Here is a 25,271-nt window from a genome sequence, read left to right on the forward strand (position 1 = left end):
TTAACAAAATTATCACAAAATTATTTCTCAAATTCATACCACTCTTCGTGCAAGTCCATTGACTCATCAATATAGCCCGACAACAGAAGTTTGATCTTTCTTGAATTACACGAGTCGTGACATCATTGAGCTTGACAGGAGCGAGTGAGTGAAGGTCATGATTTGAGATGAGGCTCCACTTGGCGGCGAGATCTGCAGGCTCAACGGCTAGAGCTGAGGTGACGTTCGGGTGGCTGGGATCAGAAGCGATGATCAACACCAAGCCAAATGACGGACGAACGATGACAGGATCTGGGATGACGGTGGTGACAACGGATAACTAGAGAGGAGGCATGATGAGATCCGGAACCAGCCTGCGACGTGCCGAGCACCAGTGAAACAAGTTAATTCATTCTACGAACTGAACAAATTAGACAATTCACCAAGAGGCGACCACCTCAAGAGAGGTAGTGGTAAATGTGGAATTTTGAGAGGCCGAGATTGAATGCGATGTGACGATCATGACTCTGGGTATTCATACCTGAAAAGGAAGTGCGGTATGATCCAACTCCTGGGACCGACCATCTCAAAAATATATTATCCAATTTTCATAGTGAAATAGATTTTCATAGCAACTTTCACAAAATAAAATTGGCAACAACAATAATTCAAAATGGCGACGCGATCAGGATTGCACATTTCTTCAGACCATGAACAATGAAATCATCACAGACCAATTCAGTCAACTGTGAACTCGAAGGTAAGACAACTTGTATATAAAAATGACTAGAATAGGACTGTTTTCTGCCGGGGGTTTATGGGTATTGTTACAGGACCATATCCCATATTAGACTCATTTTCGGTTCAATCTCGCAACGTGGATTTTGGACATTCCTGCAATGATGAGCTTTACTGGCAATCATGTGTGCGTACTATGACTTTTGTATAGTACATCTTTCTCTGTTATAACTGTGTATTCATACAAAATTTGAATAAAATCTGTCAACTCATTTTTCAGAAATTTGATATAATGTGCTAATTCTCTTAATTTTGCACACAAATGTACTTCCACCTCTGTTGTTGAATGTCATCTTTGAAGCAAATATAAGAATATAACTTCAATCCTTTTCAGATTTGTTTTCAAACCCATTTGAATACTTGTCTTTGCCAGTTCTTTATGTATGTACTGTGTATGTTGTTTTTACTTATCAAACCATATCCTCATTCTTTTTCTTACATGATCTTCACAAGGGAGAAATGGGAAAATAATGTTGAGGTAAACAGAAAAAAATGATTGCTATTTGTAGAGTTATCAATAAGATGTCGTGAGATGAGAGAAAGATGTATTTCTTCCATCTACTCTAGTACAAGTTGTCTTGCTTTGTAAGAGAAGTGGTTAACCCCTTTCTGTACAAAGATATCTCAGCCTAGAGTAGATAGAAATGCATTTGAACCTTTTCTCCCTTAATTTAAGACTCATGGTAATGAGAATTGATTTTTCCTCAGTAAAAGCAAATATATCATCAGCAGCCATTTTCAATCCACCGCTGGATGAAGGTGGTTCCTAAATTTTTCCATTTTGCTCTGTCTGATTCTTTAGCCATCCAGTTGACTTCAGCCACTTTTCTGATCTCATCGATCCATCTTGTGTGGGGAAGCCTTCTCGAACATTTAACACCATGGGGGTATCAATCTAGAATACTTGTGGTCCATCTGTCCTGTCTTGTTACAATATGTCTAGCCCATTTCCATTTTAGACATTAATTTTTTCCATGATATCATATCTTTGTGTGGTTTCTTATCCAAGTGATTCGTTTTCTGTCTCTTCTTGTGATGCCTAACATACATCTTTTCATGCTCCTTTATGTCATCTGTAGCCTTTGTATCATCTTGCTTGTGAGTGTCCATGTTTCAGCTCCATAAGTCAGTGCTGGGAGCGCACACTTTTCTTTTCAGGCATAATAGCATGTGACTCTTGAGAATTAGTTTTTTCCAAAAGTGCTCCATCCAATCCTGATCTTTCTGTTTATTTCATTAATGATTCCATTGTCCATGGTAATTTCTTATCCCAGGTATACATAGCTTTCTACTACTACTATCTCTGTGTTGTTGAGCAAGATCATCTTCAACGTAAAGGAGTTGAACATAACTTTTGTCTTTTGCAGATTCATTTTCAAACCCACCTGAATACTTGCCTTCGCCAATTCTTGTATCATTTCTTCTAGTTCATCTGGATTGTTGCTGATAACAACAATATCTGCAAAACGCAAATGGTTGAGAAATTCTCTATTTTAATTCCTTTCCCATCCCGATCCAGTTTTCTGAATACTAATTCTAAAACAGTGGTAAAGAGTTTTGGTGAGATAGTATCACCCTGTCTGACTCCATCCATAAATGTTTCAATCATTTTTTTTCTTCATATTATGATAATTGCAACTAATATTCATGAATAACCATGCCAGATTAAAATATGCAATATAATTATTTATCATTTCATTATGTGCATTTTTGAAAAATTAGTGGTCTGTATTTTCAGATAATTCAGTTATTTTTCTCTTCTATTTTTGACTAATTTCATCTAAATAACATGCTTTCAAACTTCACTTTGTTTACAAAGCAGCTGAAGTTTTTTTTTTAAAATAATGGTTTATCACCATGTGTATAATCTAACGTAGTACATTATTCAACATAATTTTTCTAATTTTCTGAAACAGTTAATCATAATGATATTATAATAAAAATATCTGAATATTCAACATATTTTTTTCTGATTTTTATTTTTTTTATTTATCCCCCCTTTTGTTAACAAAATAAAAGCAATGTGTGTAGAAAACATTAAGGCGAGAGTAAGGAAGTAAGTGCGGAAAAGAATGAAAAAAATCTGCCTTTTTTCTTTTCCTCATCTGAGAGAAATTATTGATTTCAGCTCCAATCCAATATTTTGCTTAAATTAGAATACCAAATTTTTGCAGTGAACGCTCATCTCTGTTTTACCTGAGGTTTTGGCAAAAAAAAGTAGGCAATCTTTTTTGAAACGTAATTTTCCAGCAAACTTTTATTTTATATATCGTATATACTCGTGTATAAGCAGACTCCCCCACTTCGGGACCACCAAAACCGCAATAAATTGAAACCCCGTGTGTAAGCCGCGGGTAAAAATCACCCACCAAAAATCCCGCCACCCCAAAAAATCTGTGCATTTAAGAGAAAAAAAATTCTTATATTTTTTCATGCAAAATTATTTAGCTTACGGAAATTTACAATAGAAAACGATTCAAACTTTTTAATCCGTTTCTTTTGTCTCCAAGCTCATCGTAATCCATCAGATCATTATAGGGTGTGGCATCTTCGTTTTTATCTTCATCTGGACTGTCTTATTGTCATTGTCACTTTCAAAGAGGATATTCTCATCGCATTGCTAATGCAACACTTTTTGAAGGATTGGATGATAATTTTGGTGGAAACAGAATTCCACGCCTCATGTACCCATTGGCACACTATGCCAATGTCAGGTTTCTTCAAGGCACCACTTTTTTCTTTATCATTGGAACTCATCCATTCGATCCACAAATTCTTCAAATAGTCTTTGAAAGACTTGTTGATGTTCACATCTAAAGGCTGTACAATCAACATTAGCCCACCTGGTATGAAAGCCAATGATGTTTTAGATGTCTTTGCCTCGGCTTTGACATTATCGGTTCTTTAGGGTTTGAACATATCTCATACCAATAATGCTGGTTTCTCGAACTACTACAAAAATGACTACTGATTGTGGGGGTCAATATTTTCTGATCAAACACTGACCTGAGTATAAGCCAACCCCCCCCCCTACTTGAGGAACGAATTTTTCCACAAAAAAAAAACTCGACTTAATACAACAAGTATATATGGTAGTTAACAAAATTAATTGAATCATAATTCACTATGATAACACTAAGTTTATTCATTGGTGAGAAATTAATCTGTTGTATGACAGATTTTTATTCATATAGTTTTTCATCTGTGGCATAAGCAGAGATAGACCTAAAAGTCTGGGGGAGGGGGCATGATGATAGTGTCAATTCATATATACGCATATACATCAGTTGCTCCACCTTTGTGCTGAGGGACATTGTCCTTCCATGCCCCCCCCCCCCCCCCGGTATCTTTGCCCATGATTCTGTGGATGAAATTACAAGTTTATGCTGTGACCTATTATAGGTAAGCCATTAACAAAAAAAATTGTACAAGACAGTGTTTTACAATATGTGTAAAAAGAAAAAATGTCAAATATTAGAGTTTGCGTGTTTTTAACAATTCAAAATGATTTTTCAAATCATTTGCACTTCACTGAGTTTAATACATTTTTACAAATTTAGACATTCAAAATCCAAAGGAAATTTTGTATATTCCATTCCAATTTCTATGAAACTATCATGGATAATAGCTCATATACTGTAGTTTCACACAATTATAGTCCCAACTTAACACCATTTTCTAGATTCATCATCGTACTTCTGTATTCAAGCTATTCAAAAATTTTTTGTTGCTGGTATTGTCTGTAGAAAGATCAAGCATTAATATGAAAGGCACTTTTTTTATTTATGTAGCTCAAATATCAATGTTTTATAAATCGCTTACAAACCATAGTTGAGAGAAATTATTACAACTATACAATGTTCAATAGTTTTTACTAAAAAGTGCAAATTTGTGTAAAAGACAGACAAATTACATATTTATTTTAATGTAATCACTTGTTCTTACAAAAAAAAAATCAATTTAAATTGAACTAAAATCAATAAACATTTGTTTAATCATTAAAACAAAAATGAACCATTTTCCGTTTATATTACTAAGATTTACTTTTTATTTTACTTAACCAAATATGTCCTTGAGCTCAGGCACATGGAAGAGTTCCCTTGTGGTGTTTTGTTGCTTTGATTTTTGTATTTATTGTTTAATACCTTTTTTAGGATAAAAAAAAGACGGTCTTCATTTTCTGGCCACTTCCATAGGTTGCCAGATCTTGTCATGCATTTTAAATGAGCTCCATTGGCCTCCAATGTCACACCTTGCGTAAACTAGTATTCTTCTTCATAATTTACAATTACAAATTCATCATTTGCATATAACGAGATGGGAAGCAGGATGTATCTGGTCTTCAAAGGCATATAACCATCACTCAGGATCTCATGGCTTGTTGAGTCGTCAAAGACCTCATCAGTGTTTGACAAGTCCAGTGAAGTATCTGAAGCCCAAGGAATATCTATCTTCATCTTTGCTAGAACTTTCTTAGGGCTTCAACTCGCAAGAAACTTTCTTTTTACTTGAGGAAATTGAAAAACTTCCCATCTACTTCTCAAGTTGCAATCTCTTCGGATGTTTCCTTGCCATTTCAATATATTTTATGAAGGAGTCTGAAACAGCGCTTTCATCTGGGCCTGCAGCATTAGGATCAGAATATGATGGCTGGCATTCTAGAACTTTGTCTGCACAAAGAGGAAAGACCCCAGCCTTCCTGAACCATCTTATAGATTGTCTTGTGACTTTGTTCCACGTCTTATTTAATAAAGGAAATGCATTTTTAGGGACAGTTGGCATGTTTCTTCCATGTGGTAACATTTTCCACTCATCAAGTATTTGCTGCTAATCGTATTTCAACCGACCAAAAGTTGGAACACAACTATAGTCCATAAAAATGGTTGGAAAGTATTATTTTCCCCATAAGTATGGCAATACATATGCAACTATAAAAATATTTATTGTACATATGTAAATACTAAATTACCTGTAATAAAATAGAACATCAAGAGCACAGAACAGCTTGTTGTAACTTGTAGCAGAGCAAGTTTGAGGCTGACAAGGTAACGTGAAAAACATAACCCCAACACTAACAGCTGATAAGCGGGGTGAAGTATTGGACTGGGTGTGTTCTAACCACATCAAAATATTACACTATCTATGCTCTTTGCTTTAGTATTTAAATAATCTAGGTGTTATTAGTATTTAGATTATATCAATATTTTAGTGAGCACAGATGTTTGGACCATAGTTGTGTGATACTACGGTACCACCTAATTTAAAACAATTTCTGTTGCAGATAAGGTAACTGTACAAATGTTTTCCTAGTCATGGAGGAAATATTTTTTTCATTCCTTATCATTATCGGAAAGAAATATAGGCTCTTCTATCTTTTTCATCTTGACTTAAAAAGTGTATTTTTCCAGCTCAGTTAGACAAAGATGCAGGTTCTTCTCCTCCTGCTACTCCTATCAATCCACCAGGGTCTGTTGGAGACTCTAAAACCAGCTTCAACAAATATCTTGGCCTTCCTGGTAATGTAAAGGTTAAATGAATATTTTTCCCTTCTGCTATATGCATGTTCCATTCCTGTAGAGCTTAATTTATTTTGTTAGTGTATGAAACACCTTTCCCCCCCCCCCTTTCAATTCATTTATATATTGTTCTGCCTTGAAAATCCTATTCCTTTAGTGAAATTCTGAGTCTTTTATTCTTTAGCTGTCAATTTGTTCTGCCTTGCACTGTAGCTCAAGCATGATTGCTAAATTTATATTAGTTTTATTTCAAAACATTTTAGCTCTGATTTTTATTTTATAGTTTTTTACTAGATTATTGTACTAGCTAGTTATTTTATTGGAAGAAAAATGTGCACCCTGAGTTAGTTGATATATCGTGATATATATCTGATAATATTTTTTAAATATATCGCACGCTCTTCATGATTTCATGTGTAAATTTTTCAATCGGAAATTAGTTCATCTATAAATAATAGATGAACAGATTAGTTCAAAAATGAAAATATTCTCACCATCTTTAACAATAATTTTTTTTTAGACTATATACTCCCTAATTTCATAATAAGGGATTGGTCAATCTAGAGCACAATTTTTCTAAATTGGGGATTTTGTCACCTGGAGAGCTTTAATAGATACACATACAATATATGATCCTATGGGTTCTTACTTAGAAAGTGCAAATGAAGTTTTTCCCTCTATGAAGGGCGATGATAGAACAGAAAAGTTTGAGAAATTAATCTTAAGTCATGTATCAATAGAAAGAGGGGGGTTTAATGTACCACAGCATTGTTTCAGAAAAATTGCTTGCATATACTGAGACTAATATTTGTACAGGTATCCCTTGCTTTACAAGATTTTGCTATAACACTATTTTGAAAAGTTAATTTTAGAAATTGCAATCTGCAAAGTTTGACATGGAGTCCAACTTTAATCCTAGAAATGGGTTTGCGATTGACAATATAACATAGTTGATTCCTTTGATGATGAAATCAGTTGAATTTGATGTAGCTGAGACAAATATAAGAGAAATTGTCTGATACAACTTGCCAGATCTTAGTGATGAAAAACGTTTGTTAACACATTGACAATGCTATGAGAATTTTGATTTTAAAAAAAGCAGATTCAATGAAATCAGCATTTTCATATTTTCGAGGAATATTTGGAATTCTCTCTGGCTCTGCTATTGAAGTTTTTATAAAGAAAAAAAATGCTGTTTGTCTGATGGATTTCTGCTGTATCAGTAAAAAGAGTTATCAGCTTGTCATAGCAAGCAGGCTCTTTAAAAATCATCCACATTCACTAAAATCAATCAGAAGTAGTGAAGACAGAAAGAAGTAAAAAGTAATAGTTTAATTCTTTATATTACTTCAGTTCATGGGATTTATTCAGAAGTTTGATAATAAATTCATTTATAGAAAAGTTCCTTTGTTGATGAATTCATTTTTTTAATCATTTTGAAAAAAATCAAACCCTTATCCATATCTTTCCCACGTTAAATTCAACTGACTTAAATGTTAAATTGACTAACACAATTATTTTGCAGAACCAATTAATCACTTGCAGTGAGGGATGCCTGTAATAAGAATTAATGAAAAATTTTGGAATTCAACATAAACTGACCACCTTAATCTATATTAAGTTAAAAGAGCAATATTAATCGCTTAACAGTTCGAATAAAAAACACTTCATTACCAAATTTGTACTCAAATGTAAAAAACATTTATACTGAGGGGCACAAAAATTTCACTAGTATACTAAGGATAAACTGATAGGCTGAAAACATAGTGTGCCAGAGAGCAAAGCAACAAGAGAAAGATCAGAGTTAAGATATCAAACATGTGAAATTCAAAGGTGCAAATAATCTAAATAACCATTATTGTAAATAAGTTACTTATGCCAGTGACACTTTCAACTGTTGTAACGACAACACCTTGTGTTGTTTCTATTAGTAGGATTCATCTCATTAGAGCACCAAAAGTTCATGACTATACAATGCAATGTACATACCATGTCCCTGTGTGCTTTATTGAATATCTCACATACAAGATGTCTTGCATTTTTATAGCACCATTTCATTGTTTTTCTTATTGGAGTCTCTGAGAAGGGGAAGGAAAATTCACTGTCCTCATGGAATTCTTTCTGAAAACTTATGGATCCAAAATTTTAAAATCAAAATATATGTAATATAAATATATTTGTTCAAACATTCTGGGACACAGGATCTATATACGTTTAAGAAATATATCTGCTTATATATATCTCCTGAAAGGGACAGGTGGCACAGTAGCCCAGGTCGATAAGATACTCGCCTTAAGTACCAAAGGATGTTTAGAGCTGTTGCGAGTTCGATACCTGGTTCGTCCTTGTCAAAAAACTTTCCTGACACAGGTACAACAGAAACGGCGACATGACCACAGAAAAAGATTGCTACTGCAGGGAGTCCTCCATCAAGGGGTTAGCGCACCAACCTCTTGTGAGTATAAAAAATAGGCTGCTGTTCAGAATCAACAATAAATTGTAGGTCCTGGTCTAATTAGCACTTGTGCAGAAAATGACCGTTGTGCAACAAAAATGATCAAATGAAAGGGACAGATCATGTTGGTGAGAGACAGGATCCCACTGCAGAAAACCCTATGATAAAATTTTTAAGATGGGTAACTCTAGTTCTTATTACACTGTATTTATCCAAAAGTAAATGTGCATTTACAGCTGGTTAGTATATTTTTGCAATAGTAGTCAAAATGACCATTCCTGTAATTCTTGGAGGGATGAAATTCTGGTAGTGTGGGTGAAAAATGCAAAAAATTATAAAACAGTTCATAAATATTAAATAAAAGTTTTTATGTAAAGTTTGAAATGTTTTAAATTTCAGTTTAAATCATGCCTGAAACATTTATAACCTTGATGCCTTAAATATTTATATAGGTTGACTCCAAGGGCGTAGCAGGGGGGGACTTGGGGGTCTGGTCCCCCCGAAATGTGAGAAAATTACCGAAAAAAGGGAAAAAGATGGCCAAATCTATTGTTCTATCACTTTGGTTCCCCCCAAATGAGATTTCTGGCTACGCCCCTGCGTAGGGCCTAACGTTTCATTGTGTTTTACTGAAAAATATCATGTATGCTGTATGCACATGCAGATGCCTGTTCAGTAAGTGTATGTATAGTAAATTGTGAAATTAGTTCCTAAAAAACAAATATTATGAAAGTTTTTTTCTTTGCTTTTATGCTGGGTTGAGCTCATTATAATAAAACCAGGTTTATGGCTTTGTTATAAAGTGCTGGTATGAATCAGGGCCGCAACTAGATACTTTGTCACCCAGGGCAAGCCAGAATTTTGACACCCCTTGCATGTAGAAGCAGCAGTTAATGGTTGAATTCGGCGCTTATTCTGATCCAATGCCCTGTGCACAAGACCTGCCTGCTCCCCCCCCCCAGTTGCGGCCCTGGTATGAATGTACATAATGGTATAAGATAGTCATGATAAGTAGAATTCTGAGGAGTAGAATAGTTCAAGCTGAAGTTTTCATGCGGCACCCAAACTGTCAATTTTCTAGGTTTGTTCAAAGTTAAACTAACAGTAACTTGAAAGTTTTCATCGGCAGCTGTGTTCGACTATTTAAGATTTAACTGTATGCGTTTTCATAATATTTTGAAAAATTGAGGGTGGATTTCCAGTTTTTTGTTTAAAAAAAATTATGATTAGAAATGTATCATAATATCATTTATTTTTAATTTCATTGGTTACAATTAGAAATTTTCTGAACTAATTTCATTTCAAGTTTTTCTGGATCGAGTTTTTTGTTTTTTCTTAATTTGGTATCTTTTCTGACCATACTATATTTCTTCATTAGTTTTACTGTACATTCCTGCTTGTGTTTACACCATCAGATTTTGCATGAAATTACTGCCTTTCTAAATTCACGTTATTTGCAAAAAGTCTCAGTATCTTTGTTTTTTTCCCCCTTCACTTCATCAGAACTAAGTTTACCTCATTGATTGTCCCATAGTTGTGTCATCTGTATATTTTAAAACATTTGAATGAAATTTTGAAATGTGAAATGTGAATTTCAGTTCTGTATAGTAAAATACTTGATACAATTAACTTAAAGGCTAGGATTAATTGAATAATTTGCAATGGTGGTTGATGATGGTGTCCTAGAGTTTTGTAACCACTAGTTTTTAAAGAAAAGTAATAAGAACTATTGTTCTGCGTTTTTTAAAAAACAGATTTCTTAAAGATAATTACTTGACCAGCCTACAACATATCAAAAAAAAAAAATTCTTTGGATATTATTGCCAAGATGAACTTCAGAAAGAAAAGTTGTCTCCATCAAGATCAGTAGATTTGGCTTAAAAAATTCATTAAGGAATCATTTAAACCCATTTATTAATGTTTTTCGGATTAAGAACTAAAAGTAATTACAATTTAACAGGGTGGTGCTAACAGAGTTATTCTCAATATGTCCTAATACTGTTACATTATAAAAGATCTACAGCAGGGTGTCTTGAATGTGCATGGCCCACAGACAAAGCTTCTCTGTAATGCATGGGGTACAGCTGAGTGGCCTGCAGACCTCAGTAAAATGCCAAATGTGGCCCACGTTGTTTCAACAGTTGAAGGTACCTGACCTACAATATGATATACAGTAAAACCACCTCTAACTGCCACCTCAGACAACTAATCTCCAAACGCGTCCCATAGACAGATAACCTCTGAACAATTTCCAAAAAATGGCCTTTTTATTCATAAAATAGTCAGGGCAGTAGCATAGCCAGGTTTTTGTCAGTGGGGGAATGAAATATAATAAGGTGCCTTATTCTGTTCCTCATTTAGGCACAAAAAAAAATTAAGTATACGAAGAAACTCTTGTTAAAATTTCAATAAAAACTTCATTTGTTTATTTTTTTTTTTGTGTTTATTTTCACACAACTTTTTTAACTGAAAATAAAAATGTAAATAATAAATAAATGTAATATATATATATATATATATATATATATATAACGAAAAACCCTAAAAAATTGAACTTGTCACGGGAGTGAAAAAAATATATTTATGGGTTTTTAGAACTAGGTAATATTGTTTTTATCATGGGATGTTAATGCAACAGTTTTGCACTCATAAGTGAAGTTGAAAAAGTTTAATTAAAGCCTATATGATTTATTTCTCTGAGTTTTGACACAAATTTTTGCAAGAGCAAAATTCATAATCAGAACTTTTTCCGCCTTTTTTCATCTTTGAAAAGTGCTCAATTACTTTTTGAATATCAAGCTTATTGGCTAATTTCCTTTCTATCGACAACTAATCCAATCCTGTTAATCTTTCTTCTTTCATGGTCGATCTCAAATGGTCGATTACTTGACAGGAATACTGCACTTTCCCGCTAATTCAAAAGCAGTTGATTCTAGATTCTGAAACTGACTTTCATACTGTACTAGTAGAAAGAGAGAGAAAGTTGGCATCCAGAAAAAGTCAAATAATTACAGAATATACGGAAGTGCTGAAAAATCACATCAGCATAAAAATACATAAGCACACTAAACAAAAATTATTAAAATTTAAAGATTTATTTGAAGAAATAATTTCAAAACTGAAGAAATTTTTGAACTAATGAAAGAAATAATTTCCTTAATCTTAATTGTGAATAAGTCTTCAATACTTTAGACACCCTTTGTTTCATCCAGGGCCACCTCAAGATACTTGGTCAGCCAAGCAAGCACACATTTTGGGGACACAGTGTGTAAGGGGCGCTTGCAGGATGAATCCGGCCCCTGAGGAATCGGACCCGCTTTCTCCACCCTAGTTTCAGCCCCGGGTGCTCTGGTTAAGACGTCTCTATCAACATACAACTTAAGAAATCCTTGCTTAAGGAGTTTTTCCATTAAGTATTATATTTTCAGAATCCTTGTTTTTTCCCCCTATATCAAGACATTCTACGTTTAAGAATTTTTTCCGCTCAGTAAGTTTATTTAAGAATGCATTCTGCACATTCATTGCAATGAGAATTGATGAATTCAATGTTGAAGGTGTGATTGATGTATAAATCCATGAACCCCAGCATCTCCTGCAGTGATTTTTTGACACAATACAGTAGGTAACTTTATGATACTGTTTGGGGAGGAGACCAGGGCTGAACCAATCTATTTTCCGACAATCTTGGGGCCATGTAAAAATTTTAAATACCTGACTATAAGTGAATGCAGACTTTTTGAACCGGGGGCAACGTTGTGAATCACAGAAGTAGTGTGTATAGAGACCGGGTGGCAAAGTTCTACCTCCACCCTGCCACCTATGTCAATAATACAATTTTTTTCACTGAACAGGGAGGGGGTGATTGTCTGCATGCTCCTCTTTCTCTGCCTACATATGTATCCGGCGCTAGTACATAAAATATTGATTCAAGCATGTAAATTTTTGAAGATTTGTCCAGTCCTGGAGCAACCAGTTACTGGTGTTATTTCAACTACCATTTTCTGATACCTGATGGCAATAATGTCTTGTGCCAGAGTACGATAATCAGTGATATATCTGCAGCTGTTTTTCTAATGCATACATATAGATAGATTTTGCAAAATCACTGCTCCTGATATACAGTATTAACATGACATCGCTTCAAAGATCTCAAATTATACAGTAGACTCTCACTAATCTGGTGCATATAAGACTAGGGTTATGATGAAGTACTGAAATCACCGGATTACTGGAAGGTAGTTGAAAATAAAATTAAATGTGCTGCAAATTTCTGTGCATAGATACGAACAAGACGCGATTTTCACATGGGTGGATGGATTTGCCCCCGGGTATCATAATTTTGGGGGCCTAGAAGTTTAAACATATATTCATTCACTAATGAAACATCTTTCAAAGTCGAGGCCCTGGAGAGGCTGTAACAGGTTTTCCACTTCCAGACACTATGGAAGTCAGCCCAAAAATGCCACATTATTACACTGCCAGTTTATGGAGGCAACTGTATTAATACTGTATAAACAAATATTAATAGCAGTAATTTATATTTTATGAACACAAAGAAAAAATTATTCAAAAATGTACTCACCAATCAAATATTAAGGAAAAGAAAAATATTGACCACTTGATGAAAAATAATTTAGTACTCCACTTAAGGTATGAAGATATCAGTATTGAATTGGTAGGGAAGCAATGATACTATAACACAAACCCAAGCTTCTGGAAGAAGTTATAAACTTTGTGACAACCGCAGTCCATGTATATTCTAAGCCCTCTTATTTCCTTACTCAAAAACTTGCTTTTATCAATTGTATAGTGTATGCTTAATTGTGTCTATCTTTGATTGTATGTACATGGCCATCGAGTACATATGGGGAAAAGAGATGAAGGCATCAGTCATTTTCTTGGAATAATTTCTGCCATATATATTGTGCTCTTTGAAGCCACTCATCCCCTTGGATTGGATTTTGAATTTTTTGGCGCAAGGACCAATTTGGTCAAACTGCGCCAATCATCCCCTTGGGAAAAATGCTATTTTGACACTAGACCATGCAGACCTGCAGAGGAGTAAAAGAATTATCTGATTTGATCTAGAATGTCTTTCTGGGCGGACATGTCTGTTGGTGGATCCAACGTTTAACACACAGTTGTCATTTACTCATGGTAATCATTTAAAAGCGCACAACAGCTTGAAATTCCAGGCCTTGGAGCTTTTACTTGAGGACCCACTTTCCATTTCCTGGAACAAACCTTGTCATTGTGTTTGACCTTGGGTGTTTTATCTCGATAGCACCAAATTCTCCCCCTCCCCACTGACCCATGCATAAGCTAACTCTGACTCATTGCTGGTTTCCAATAGGTGGTCACACCGCACCCTATCCTTCCAGTGCATGCCTGTGAAAAGCTACGAGAGCTCATAATGTAACTACAAAAGAAGCCTAAACCCCCCCCCCCCTCTAAGCACATATTGACCCTCAGTGAAATCAACATAGAACGACAGTAATAAGGTCAGAACTTGTTTTTTGTCATAATTTTTGAAGACTTTGTTAGTCTTGTTTAGGAAGATAGGCACCAATGTTGGCATAATTTTGATTGGGGGAGCATTTGCTTCCCCCCCCCCAAGCTATGCCACTGAGTCAAGGGAAAAATACACATTGATAGTAGAAAATAATTTTCACGCTGATTTTTCTAGATCGTTTCTTTCTACCCCTCTAACCCTATTGGGGGGGGGTATATATGCTTTCTTTTCCTGGTATAAATGCTAGATGGATATATTGAAGGGAGTGGAGATGGAAAGAGCCATTTAAGTGACCCGTAGTTGGGCTGCAGGCCACTTAGTCCTTTGAGGGACACTATATAAAAAAGATTTTTTTGGCCACACTAACTTCATATACTCTGTATATAAGACTCATGCGTTTTGTAACTCTTATTTTATTTATCAAAATCCAGTGTACAATAGGTGGTCGCACAGCTGGGGTACGTCCACCTAGAACACTGAAAGCTTTCCTAGGGTGTAATGCAGGAAAAGCAACATTTTGTTAAAAAAATTCCTTTTCCAAAGATTTTATAGGCCAAAATGATAAGCATGGGCAGAGATATGGGGTGGCGGGGCGTGGGGGCATTGCCTCCCATCGTCAAAGGTGGAGTCGACTGATCTAATGTATATATGAATTGACATCATTGTGTCCCCCCAGCATGGCCCCCACATCCTGTAGCGGGGTCCCTATGCTGGGATCTTTTGCAGGCCCCTCTGTCAGACATTTAATGCGGTCCCTTTTATAGTTAATTTATAGCGTGAAAAAGTAAAAAAATGATAACCGTCCCGGGCCCCAGGGCTACAGCCCTATCAGCCCCCCTATGTGGGGCCATGCCCTCCAGACTTCCAAGTCTATCTCCGCCTATGAGCATAAGTATATTGATAGCTAGTACATTTTTTCCAATGAGATGGCAGTGTAAAGGTTTCCTTCTTGAGTGGGGTATAAATTTGTTCGAAATGTCAAATTTTCCATCGGTGACACTGAAAAGAAGAATAAGAACATTGATATTGGTGATAAATTTCAGGCATTGATAGAATTTTCTGAGATGGTCTCACTTCCTTAAAATCCAGTATCCGGGTTTTGATTCTCGCTTTTTCCTCTCAAACTACCTCAGATTGTCAAGAAGATCCAGGCATAGGGGATTGTATACCTTCATCACCATTTTCGTCGTCATCCATGCAGTAAGCTTTGTTTTATTTTTTTCACCTGAGGTATCATCAGATGCATTCGACTCCAGATCAGATGGAAGCTCTGAAATTAGTATAATATTGCTTCCTCTGCACTAAGGAATTTTTTAAGCATTTCACCACCAATAGAAATAGTAAATGCAGAATATTCGAGGGGAGAAACTCCAGGCAAAAATTCCAAGAAAATAAAATTAAATATAGAGAGAGTAGAAAGTATAGTCGTCAACAGCCCCTCTAAAACTACTCGAATGAAAGAAAGGTTATGTGCAGGACAAAAAATAGCATGTTGTATATTCTATTCTAACCCCCAAATCTCCTCCACAAATACACATCTGATATGTTTCAACACCATTGCTGTCATCCATTTTCTAGTAAACAAGAAAGAGGAGAAAATGAAGAAAAACAAGGTGGCTTCATATCTGAGATGGTTTCATACTGATGACACTAGGGGTCGTCAGTATGAAATTGGGTATCTCATTGTTCTAGATGTGCGCTGTCCTCAGTATGGAACCACCTTTTTAAAACTTCCATAATTTGATTTTAAACTATTTCTAAGTTTATTCAATGGCTTTATTTCAACAAATAGGGCAAAAATTATAAAAAATCATCCATAATTTTTGAAAATTTTTTTTATAAGGAAATTTTGAAATAAGTATCTCGCACATAAAAATATATAAAATGGCTGATTTTTTTTTACCACTTGCAAAACAAAACCAGTATAATGCTGCCATCTCTGATAGAAAATCTTAATCTTAAGCTAGTTAATAGGATTTCTGTGCAAATATTAGTTATTTTTCATGGAATTTTAGAAAGGTGTTTTCACTATGGGGAAACTGCACCGGAAAAGGTTAAGTGATCTTTAAATGCATTCCAGGTCACTTAAGTGATCTGTGAATGCGCCGCAATCACTTTAGTGGTCTGGAAAAGCATCCAAACCACTCAAGTGATTTGTGAATGTGCTACAGGTCACTGATGTGATCTGAGAATGTGCTGCTTAGTTCATTCTTGCAAAATAAGAATTTGGATTGTGAGCCCATCAGATGACTGAGTCACATTTGGCCTGCATGTATGGTCTAGTTCAGTGTTTCCAAAAGTAGGTAATATCGCCATTGCCCCAGTGGGCAATGGAATGGGTTGGGGGTGATAGAAGCTGTGAGCATAACATAGGATCCTATGGGTTTGTTTGAGTTGGGGTGATGAGAAAAAAAAATTCTGAAGACGCGGGGTGAGAGAGAGAGAACAAAAAGTTTTTGGGAAACTATGGTCCAGTTGATTGTGAGTGGGAATAAGTAACTGTGTTTGGGGGTTACTGGTACACAGTCTCGGTCCATATCAGTTTTTCTTGCCGAGTCGTTTCTGTTGTGTTCTATTTCAGCACTGCAAGCCTAAATTTTAAGATGCCAAAATAGCACTAGGGCTGCAACTAGATGTTTCATCAATGGGGTCAAACACACATTTTGGCACCCCCTTCTAATGTTGAAGGAGTTTAAAGGGTGAAATTTGTGTCTCCCCCCCCAGTTCTGTGCACCTGGGGCACCAGACTCACCTGATCCCCTCTAGTTTCAACCCCGTTGATTAATCAATTATAATATTTTAGTGTCAATGTAATCATAGAATGTAATTAGAATGTAATCATACATTCTAATATAATTTATGTTACATAGTGCAAATTTTAGTTTTTTTAGAAATAAAATTGCCATTCCCAATAGTGGTCACGTTTACAGTCCCGTGAGCGGCTGTTTTATTGTATATTATATGGAAAAGACCATTATTTTCAATTGCTTCCAATAGATTACAATAATATTATTTTTGAAGACTTGAGGGTTACAAACACTAATATTCTGCAAATAAACCAGTAATTTTTGAGGAAATGAATAAGGCAAAGCTTTATAGGCCTCAGACAAGAAATATTCTTGGAGATATTTGTTTTCAAGCTATGTAACTTTTAGTCACTAAAAATATATTTCATCTAAGCTACAACTGTATACAATCCCAGCTGGATGTTAGAATTACAGTCGGACCCCAATATAATGAACTACATTTCAAGAAATTCCTTGATTTAACATTTTTTCCCAAAATCCTGACAAAAATTAAGGTCAAACCTTTATTTAACAAATAAAAATCCCTCAGTATAACAAATTTTTTCAAATTATCCTTAATTTTTCTTATTTCTAGTCACCCAAAACCACAATTAAAAGATCTGACTCCCCTGGATTTGATCTTCAGCTAGCTCTTCTTTAGACACACACAAACAAATGTGGAGAGTAGAAATCTGTTTCTTTTTTTGACTAAAGGAGGTAATAGTCATTTAGAGTGTATGTGGGAAGGTTTCAGTGGTCACAATAGGTGTACACTCAGGGCCGTAACTAAACAGGTGCACCTGCACAGGGCCCACTTGGAAGGGTGGCCAGAAGGGGCCTAAATCCAAATTCTGGCACAGGAATGGCTAGCTGACTACATCAATACCATAAAAAATTGTGTTGTCCACATGTTTAAGATTTCAGTAAAGAAATAAAGTTACTTCAAATTTGTGTGTTCTGTCTTGACAAGTAAAGAATGGGGTGGGTCACTTGAAGAGAAAGCATTTTTTCAGTTAGCAAAAAATGGAAATTTTGACAGAATTTGATAGAAATGTCGAATGCTCCAAACAAACTTCTATCAAGCAATGTTTTTTTCATTCATGGCGACTTTATTTTCAAGTTCGAATGTATATATATTTTTCAGTTGTCAGAAATGAGTTGTAGCAGCAACCCAAAAACAAGTAGCTTTTAAAATTAGCCATTTTGTCAAATTTATCAGGAGCATAAACATATTCAGTCTCCTGATTCATTAAATCAGGGTTCGACTGTATTTGAAGATATCAAAAAAATCTAAGAAAAATTTGACTATATACTTCAAAATCCTATATATAAAAGTATGTTTGGGAATACAAAATTATATGAAATGTCATAATTTTCTGCGTAATCTAGACAAGTAAATTTCATACACCAATAATAGAATCTTAACCCATTTCAATCCACAAGTGGAATATTCTGTAAATTTTTATTTTACCCTATGACCAAGCCCAGTGTAATCTGCAAAAGGGTGACTGTCACTTATCGCTGAAAGCAGAATAATCTGCTCACACTGGTTGCTTCCCACCAAATAGGAAGCAATCTGAATTTTCTTTTTGGAGGAGCAAGAAGAATACTTACCGGGCATAATTCATTTGGGTTCAACTAATTGAGATAAGTTCATATGCTATAGTTTTTTCTTCAGCAATCCTGTATTTAAACCAGCTTCATTATTAAAGAATGTTGATTCATTCAGGAGTTACTTAAGCTCACTGGATTTATGGAGTGAGTAACAGCTGTAGCGCCATGATGCTGAGTTAAGGCACGAAAAAGGTTGTTCATCATTTCTTTTTAGAAAAGTATCTATATGCATCATTAAATTTATTTCTACATTATCTGCAACCTTTTTTTTTCTGAGAGTAGTAGCCTATAATCATAATAGCCTATAATCCACATTAAAAAATTCAGATAATTTTGCAATGTATAATCAGAATATATTGTATAAGAATATTCTCAATTTGATTTTATATTTTAACCTTTTTTCTTTCTAAGGAAATGTCATCTTATGTTCTTTAAGATGTTTTTTTGCTTGCTTCAGGTGATCAGATTTGTTTTTCCCAATCAGTCTCTTCTTTCCCGAAAATGTTAGAAACAAAATATTGAAAGCTGTTAGAATCTAATATATGGATCATGCTCTGAAAACTGTGGTAATTATTTTGCACACATATATGTTTGTGGAAAAATGTATATTAGTTTTATCAATATTAAGGTGGCACGCCTGCCTCTACAAACAGTCATGAAACAATTGCCAAAAGTCCTAGTTGTTCATCTCTCAACATTGGTGCTCCTAACTCTCACATAGCTCATACTGGATCTGCATTAAATGATATATCGGGAGGAAACTCTGCTAGCTCCGCTGATCTTCAGCACAGAGTAAGTTTTGCAACATTGATTGTTTTAGTGAACACTATATATGATAAACATTTTTAAAGTTAGAAGTTTGCATATCTGCAAAATGTGTATAATAAATTTCAATATAATGTTCTGATCCTTGAAACATATATTTCTTCAACCACTGCTTTTAGATATCTATAAACGTACATATGCAATCATTTTTTAACTTCTGTGTATATTTCTCCCTCATTTCTGTTTTATACAAATAAAATATAATTGCAAGAAAATTAGTCATGATCTGCATTAATTGAGACCATAACCAAGATCATATTACTGAAAATTTGAAACAAGTGCACTTCTCATCCTAGAAAGAATATATTGAGATATATAATAAAATTTACAACAAAACAATTTATGAAACAAAAAAAAATTCATAACTTATTTTTTTACTCAAAAATATCATTCCATTCCCATGAGTTTGAGAATATAATTACACACTGTTCCCCCTAATACATGCAGAGATGCTGCTCTACTCTAATTAACATTGGTCCTGGAACCCAGGTTATTGGAAAATCTGGGTCCTTTTTGAGTAAAAGTGGGTCCCCCTCAAAAAAAAAATTGCCCCCTCCTCATTGAGAGGTACTAGTATGAACCAAAGATTCAGTAACAAAAAAGTTTAATTTACTAGCATAACTAGTTTTAATTAGTCATTGCTAGATATTCTACTGTTAGGGAAAAGTTGCAAAAAAACCCATCAACACTGAGGTATTAAAAAATTTAAAACAAATATAATAATGCTAGTCACATATGTTTACTAATAAATCAGTCTATACAAATTCTCTTATTGATTTTTCTTTTCAGAAAACCTTAGCCTTTTTTTCAATAATATTTTCTGCATAAATTTAAAGCAAATGATTCTGATGTGATCTTCTGATTCATATAATCCTTTTAGAGCAATTTCCAGCTGGGATGATTTCCCCCGCCCTGATGGTCCACCACCATTTAACCAGTGGTGTAGCCAGAGGGGGAGCAGAGGGAGCGATTGCTCCCCCAATCAAAATTTTGCCTACATTGGCGCCTATTTTTTTAAATGACTTTTGATCTTTAAAAAAACTTGAAAAATATTGACTTTTCATTTTCTACCTTCATTGACTATAATGTGATGAGTAAGGAAAAAAATCTACATTTATATTTGCGCCTCTTATAGTTTCACAGTGATTGGGTTTGTACTAACCCGTAAGAGAAGGAAAAAAAGAAAGGGCAGGTTTTCATTACCATTTTTGACAATTGCTCTCAAGCTCTTCATCTGGAAGCATGCTCAGATCAGCCTCTGTTCCCCCACCTTTATTAAAGGACAGAATCTTGCCCGCTTCTAGCTCTAACTTTTTCTATTGCTATTGGTCGTTCTCAGTAGAGCTCCCTTGAAATACCTTTCATAGGTATAAGGATATGGCATTCACGAAATGTTCATTCTGTTCTGAAGGGCCACCAAGAGCTTTGACTAAGGCACTTTTTGAAGAAATTAAGCATGTGAACCTATTGTGGTCAGACCACTGAACCTATGAAGTAATGGCTAGCATTCAAGCTCCGAGAAGTATCACCTTTTCTTTGGGCGCCTTATGTAGAGCTTGAGGCATAGGCGGAGATAGACTTGGAAGTCTGAGGGGGGTGGAGCACGATGATGATGTCAATTTCTCTTGAAATATATACATTAGATCAGTCGACTCCACCTTTGACGTTGGGGGGGGGACAATGCTTCCCCCCCCCCGTATCTCCACCCATGGCTTGAGGTCCTAGAAATACCACTTTATGTATGGGGGGGGGGAGACTTAGCTAGATTCATATTCATAACGCCTAGAAATGCCACGTTATCTGCAGGTGCCTTGGCAAGAGCAGCTAGCTTGTGTATAGGGTAGTGTCAAAGACTGAAGAAAAGGTGGAAAACAGATTATCATCGTAATTTGTTTCTTTATTTCCCACAACAACACATAGGTGGTCTACGCAGGGTCGTCTTATGGGTATCAAAGGGACTTTTCTAAGGCCCTTTACCTGTTCAGAAATGTCTGCCTAACAGATCACTCTCGAAAATTTTAACTGGATCTCATCTTCATGAAGTCCCTTTTGCACTTGAGGCACCTGAACTGGGGCTGGAATTGTCCATGTATTACAAGGAAAGTTTAAAAGTAACTGAAGATACATACGTATACTATTTCAGAAAAACAAAAAATGTCCATGAAACGTTGAGTCTGCTCTTAAAAGATTATCTAGTGTTTTTTCAATTAGCACTTATCCGAGGGCTTACAATGCTTTCTAATATGAACTATGGTGTCGTGAGGTTTGCCAGCACTTACCCGAATGCCCCTGGTCAAATTACGAGGGGAAAAATCCAAGAAATTATTAGTCCAGAGGATTCTCAAACTGTGCATCACCAACCTTTGTCGGGGGCACCGCGGAGCATCCCGAAGGATTTTCAGAGATTCTTTGTTAAACTTCTCTGGGGAGCTGCATACAAGCATTGATTAAAGTAATGGGGCACCGCGGATGGAAAAAGTTTGAGAACCCCTGCGCTAGTCTGTACCATTCATCACTCTACATGCTGTATTTCCATTCTTCTCTGATTTGTTATAAAACACATTGCATGAATTTATTTCACTAGAAATAAATATACATATACTATGTGCAATGCCTTTTTAAGTTTTTCAACTTCGAGCTAAACTCCCCTTTAAATAGTATCTCCAAAGGGAGCCGGTAGATAATAAAACATAAAAAATATTTCAATCTATTCATATACCTGCCACTTTCACTTCAATTCGGAAGATGAGCAGTTGCATTACAAACATTCCTCAGAGATACTTAAATAGATTACAGATACATACGGCAATTTCTGACACGCTCTAATTCGTTTGAAGCAGTTCCTAACGTTTTTGGATTCAGGCCACCTTCTGCTTGGGCGTCTGCAATTTAGTAGTATGTGATAACCACTGCGATCGTGTGGGCATCATGATGGATTGATTCATCCCGGTTTGAGCCGCACTACTGGTACAGTGGCGGTTGACTGAAGTGAGTTTTTTTTTCTTTTTTTTTTCAATTTCTAGGTACGAATGCTAACCGATCTTTCGTTTGGAAAGCCTTCCCGCAGAGAGCAGGCAGGCTTTCACCGTGGTATTTGCATAACACGAAACTTCAGACATCTGTCAGTTTTACTTCTAATATGGAAGACGGCAAACCTCTCGAACTGAAACCATGCATAACTATGACATCATATATATGTTATGGTCACGCATAATATGAGAAAGAACTTTCCGGCATACATTAATTTGTTAGAAATTCAGTAAGAGAAATGTCTTTCTACGATTTGAGTAGAAGTAGTGTACATGTGATACACACGAGCTTATGATAAGAGTGTAACATAATAAAAGCGATTAAATGGAAGCATGAAGATTTCTCTGTACTTTCATATCTTGGAATAATTTCAGAGAAAGAGAAAAAATATTTTTTTCTTTTTATGTTATTCTATCATTTTTTATATTTTAATCTAAATTTTTTTCCAACTACCTGTTAGGGTGACTTCCCAGTTGTTTTTTTAGTTTGCATTTGTATAAATACACAAAACATAAAATAGAATTTATATTTTTTTAGATTAATTAAAAAATAAAAATACATTAATCAATTGAAAGACCATTAATTTAATTTGAAAAATAACATCAACTGAAAACAAAATAAATTTGATTTTTATAAATTGGGAAATTCAAAGTTCTTTCCACTAATGTATAATTTTAAGTTTGCGTCTTAAGCACGAACAAAAAATGGCGCCTTTCACAATTTCGCTCGCCCACGGACCAAAACCAGGCTACGCCACTGCATTTAACTACTACATAATTTCACACCTGACTATGGGAGCTACGTAAGATTGGTATTGGTGAAACCTAATGGTGTGCTTGTGTATCCAGTGTTGTGTCTTGTGGTCAGTAGGTGGTGTTATCCGTCCACCAAATCAGTAATGTGTGGATTTGCAAATTAAGTGTATGTTTGTGTTATAGGTCTGCTGATTATCATGACAGGAGCGGCTCAAGATAAAATCTCTACCCGTGTAGGACCTGTTTTTGGTGCCCACTCTATCCCAATTTTTCCCTACTCCAGAAATTCTTTAAAAAAATTATTTTTTTACTGTTCCATCTTGGATTTGGCTCCCCGTCTCCTAGAGCAGCATCCCATGTGGCTGCATATCCCTAGAGCCACCTCTGCAGTTTGATGTCATGGTGGGAAAAGTTGTGGGACATTTTTTTAACCCAGAATAGTCATGTCTAATAAGTGTAATTAGTCAAATTTAGATATGATTGTGTTTGTCTCATGAATAATTATTGGGCTTCTGTTTTTATTTTATTGTGGTATGCCGAGCTGAATCTTGGGGTTGTCTAGATTCTTTCCTTTTGTGTTTTCATTCCGTCCAATGTCCAAAATTTGAACCACCGATCGTTTGTGTATAGTGGACACACACTTTGTTGTTCACATGGTATGTCTTTTGCGGAAAATTGGAAATTGAGATATGATCCTGTTGTTTTTTAATTTTTTCAACCTCACAAAAATAATCCTCTGAAAATTTGGATCCAGATTATAAAATGGCATGTATTTTGGATAGGTTTTTGATGAGAAAAAGCAGTTTTTCTGAGTTCCTTTCTTTGTGTGGGTGAATTAGACAACAAACTCTCCCAGAATGAAGTGCCATTTTCTGATAAGAAGTTCGAATACATGAAGGGAGACGTTTTGCTAATGATGCGGAAGGAAGAATATTTTTTTTTCCTCTCTCACTTTTGTTGTACATAAAATGCCACAATTTTGTGTCAAACAAAATTTTTCATCAGAATTTGAGCCTGAAGGGATGTAGTCATTCTGAGACAGTTATATTTCACATTAATTTGTCTGAAAATTAATTGATAAAACAAATTTTCTTCCTTTGTTTTGTCGCAATATTTTCAATGTCATAGGTAACAGAAATGTCGATTTGAAAGTCATCATACATTTGGACATTTCACAAATCCTGTCGCATGTCTTGATGTTGTCGGCCAAAGGAACTTTGTATTGCAGGCTTCCAGTTCAGCCCTGAGCACTCAGTTGAGCTTTTGCGGATTTATTTTGGAGTTGCTGACTGGGCATCTTACCACCATGCCACTCGGGCTGGCCCAGGAACTGTTTTCAGTATGCTATTAGAAATCCAAGTTGGAGTCTCCTGGCTCTCCATATCTCTGTTCCAGCTCCATTCTTCTCTCTGGTTCTGGATCGCTGATTGTCATTTCTGTCCTCTGTCTTATTCTTTCACTTCTTATTTGTGGAGGTGTCAGGTTTGTTTGGACCGTGTTTATTTTTCTGTGGAGGGGATCGATGTTTTCTTCTAAGCATTTCACGAGTTCATTCAACTTTCGGAGTGCGCCTTTATCTCTTACCTGCCTTTTAACCAGTCAACTGTCCAATTAATTTCTCCGAGCGCTACCCGCAGTGCCCACTTTTTTTGAAGATGTGCGCATTTTTTCATTTTTTTTCCTTTTCTTGAAAGTTTGAAATATTGAAATATTTTTATAGCATGTGTTTTTATAGCTTGAATGTGTCGAGACGTAATATGACACCCCAAAAGTGGGGAAGGGGGTCATAATGTCCTGTGACTAAAAGAAATGCTATTGATGGATTTATGTGGAACCATAGTAGTTGAACCTTTGCTAAAAGATATGTGAGTAATAAAACAGATGCATCTTTGCAAGGGAATCGGAAATCGGAAAAAAAAAAGCGATGGGGAGGTAGCTTTGCAAAACATGACAAAGATAATAGTAATAACAATCTCAGACCTTGAAATATAATTGTCAACT

The 25,271-nt window shown here is 35.4% G+C and overlaps 1 protein-coding gene across 5 annotated transcripts in view; it reads left to right on the plus strand.

Annotated features, from left to right (window-relative positions):
* Positions 1-25,271, plus strand: part of Ndae1 (Na[+]-driven anion exchanger 1) — a 338,918-nt gene that overhangs the window by 171,324 nt on the left and 142,323 nt on the right. For 3 of the 5 annotated variants that reach the window (XM_089252552.1, XM_089252553.1, XM_089252554.1), the window contains exons 7-8: positions 6,186-6,293; positions 19,289-19,452. In XM_089252552.1, coding sequence (XP_089108678.1) covers positions 6,186-6,293; positions 19,289-19,452 — 272 coding nt within the window. The remainder of the gene's footprint in view (positions 1-6,185; positions 6,294-19,288; positions 19,453-25,271) is intronic. The other 2 variants (XM_089252555.1, XM_089252556.1) reach the window with 1 other exon arrangement.

This window comes from Pholcus phalangioides, unplaced genomic scaffold, assembly GCF_987345545.1.
Source record: "Pholcus phalangioides strain wild (caught in Gottingen) unplaced genomic scaffold, Ppha-v1.0 ptg000029l_1, whole genome shotgun sequence".
NCBI classification, from domain to species: domain Eukaryota; kingdom Metazoa; phylum Arthropoda; class Arachnida; order Araneae; family Pholcidae; genus Pholcus; species Pholcus phalangioides.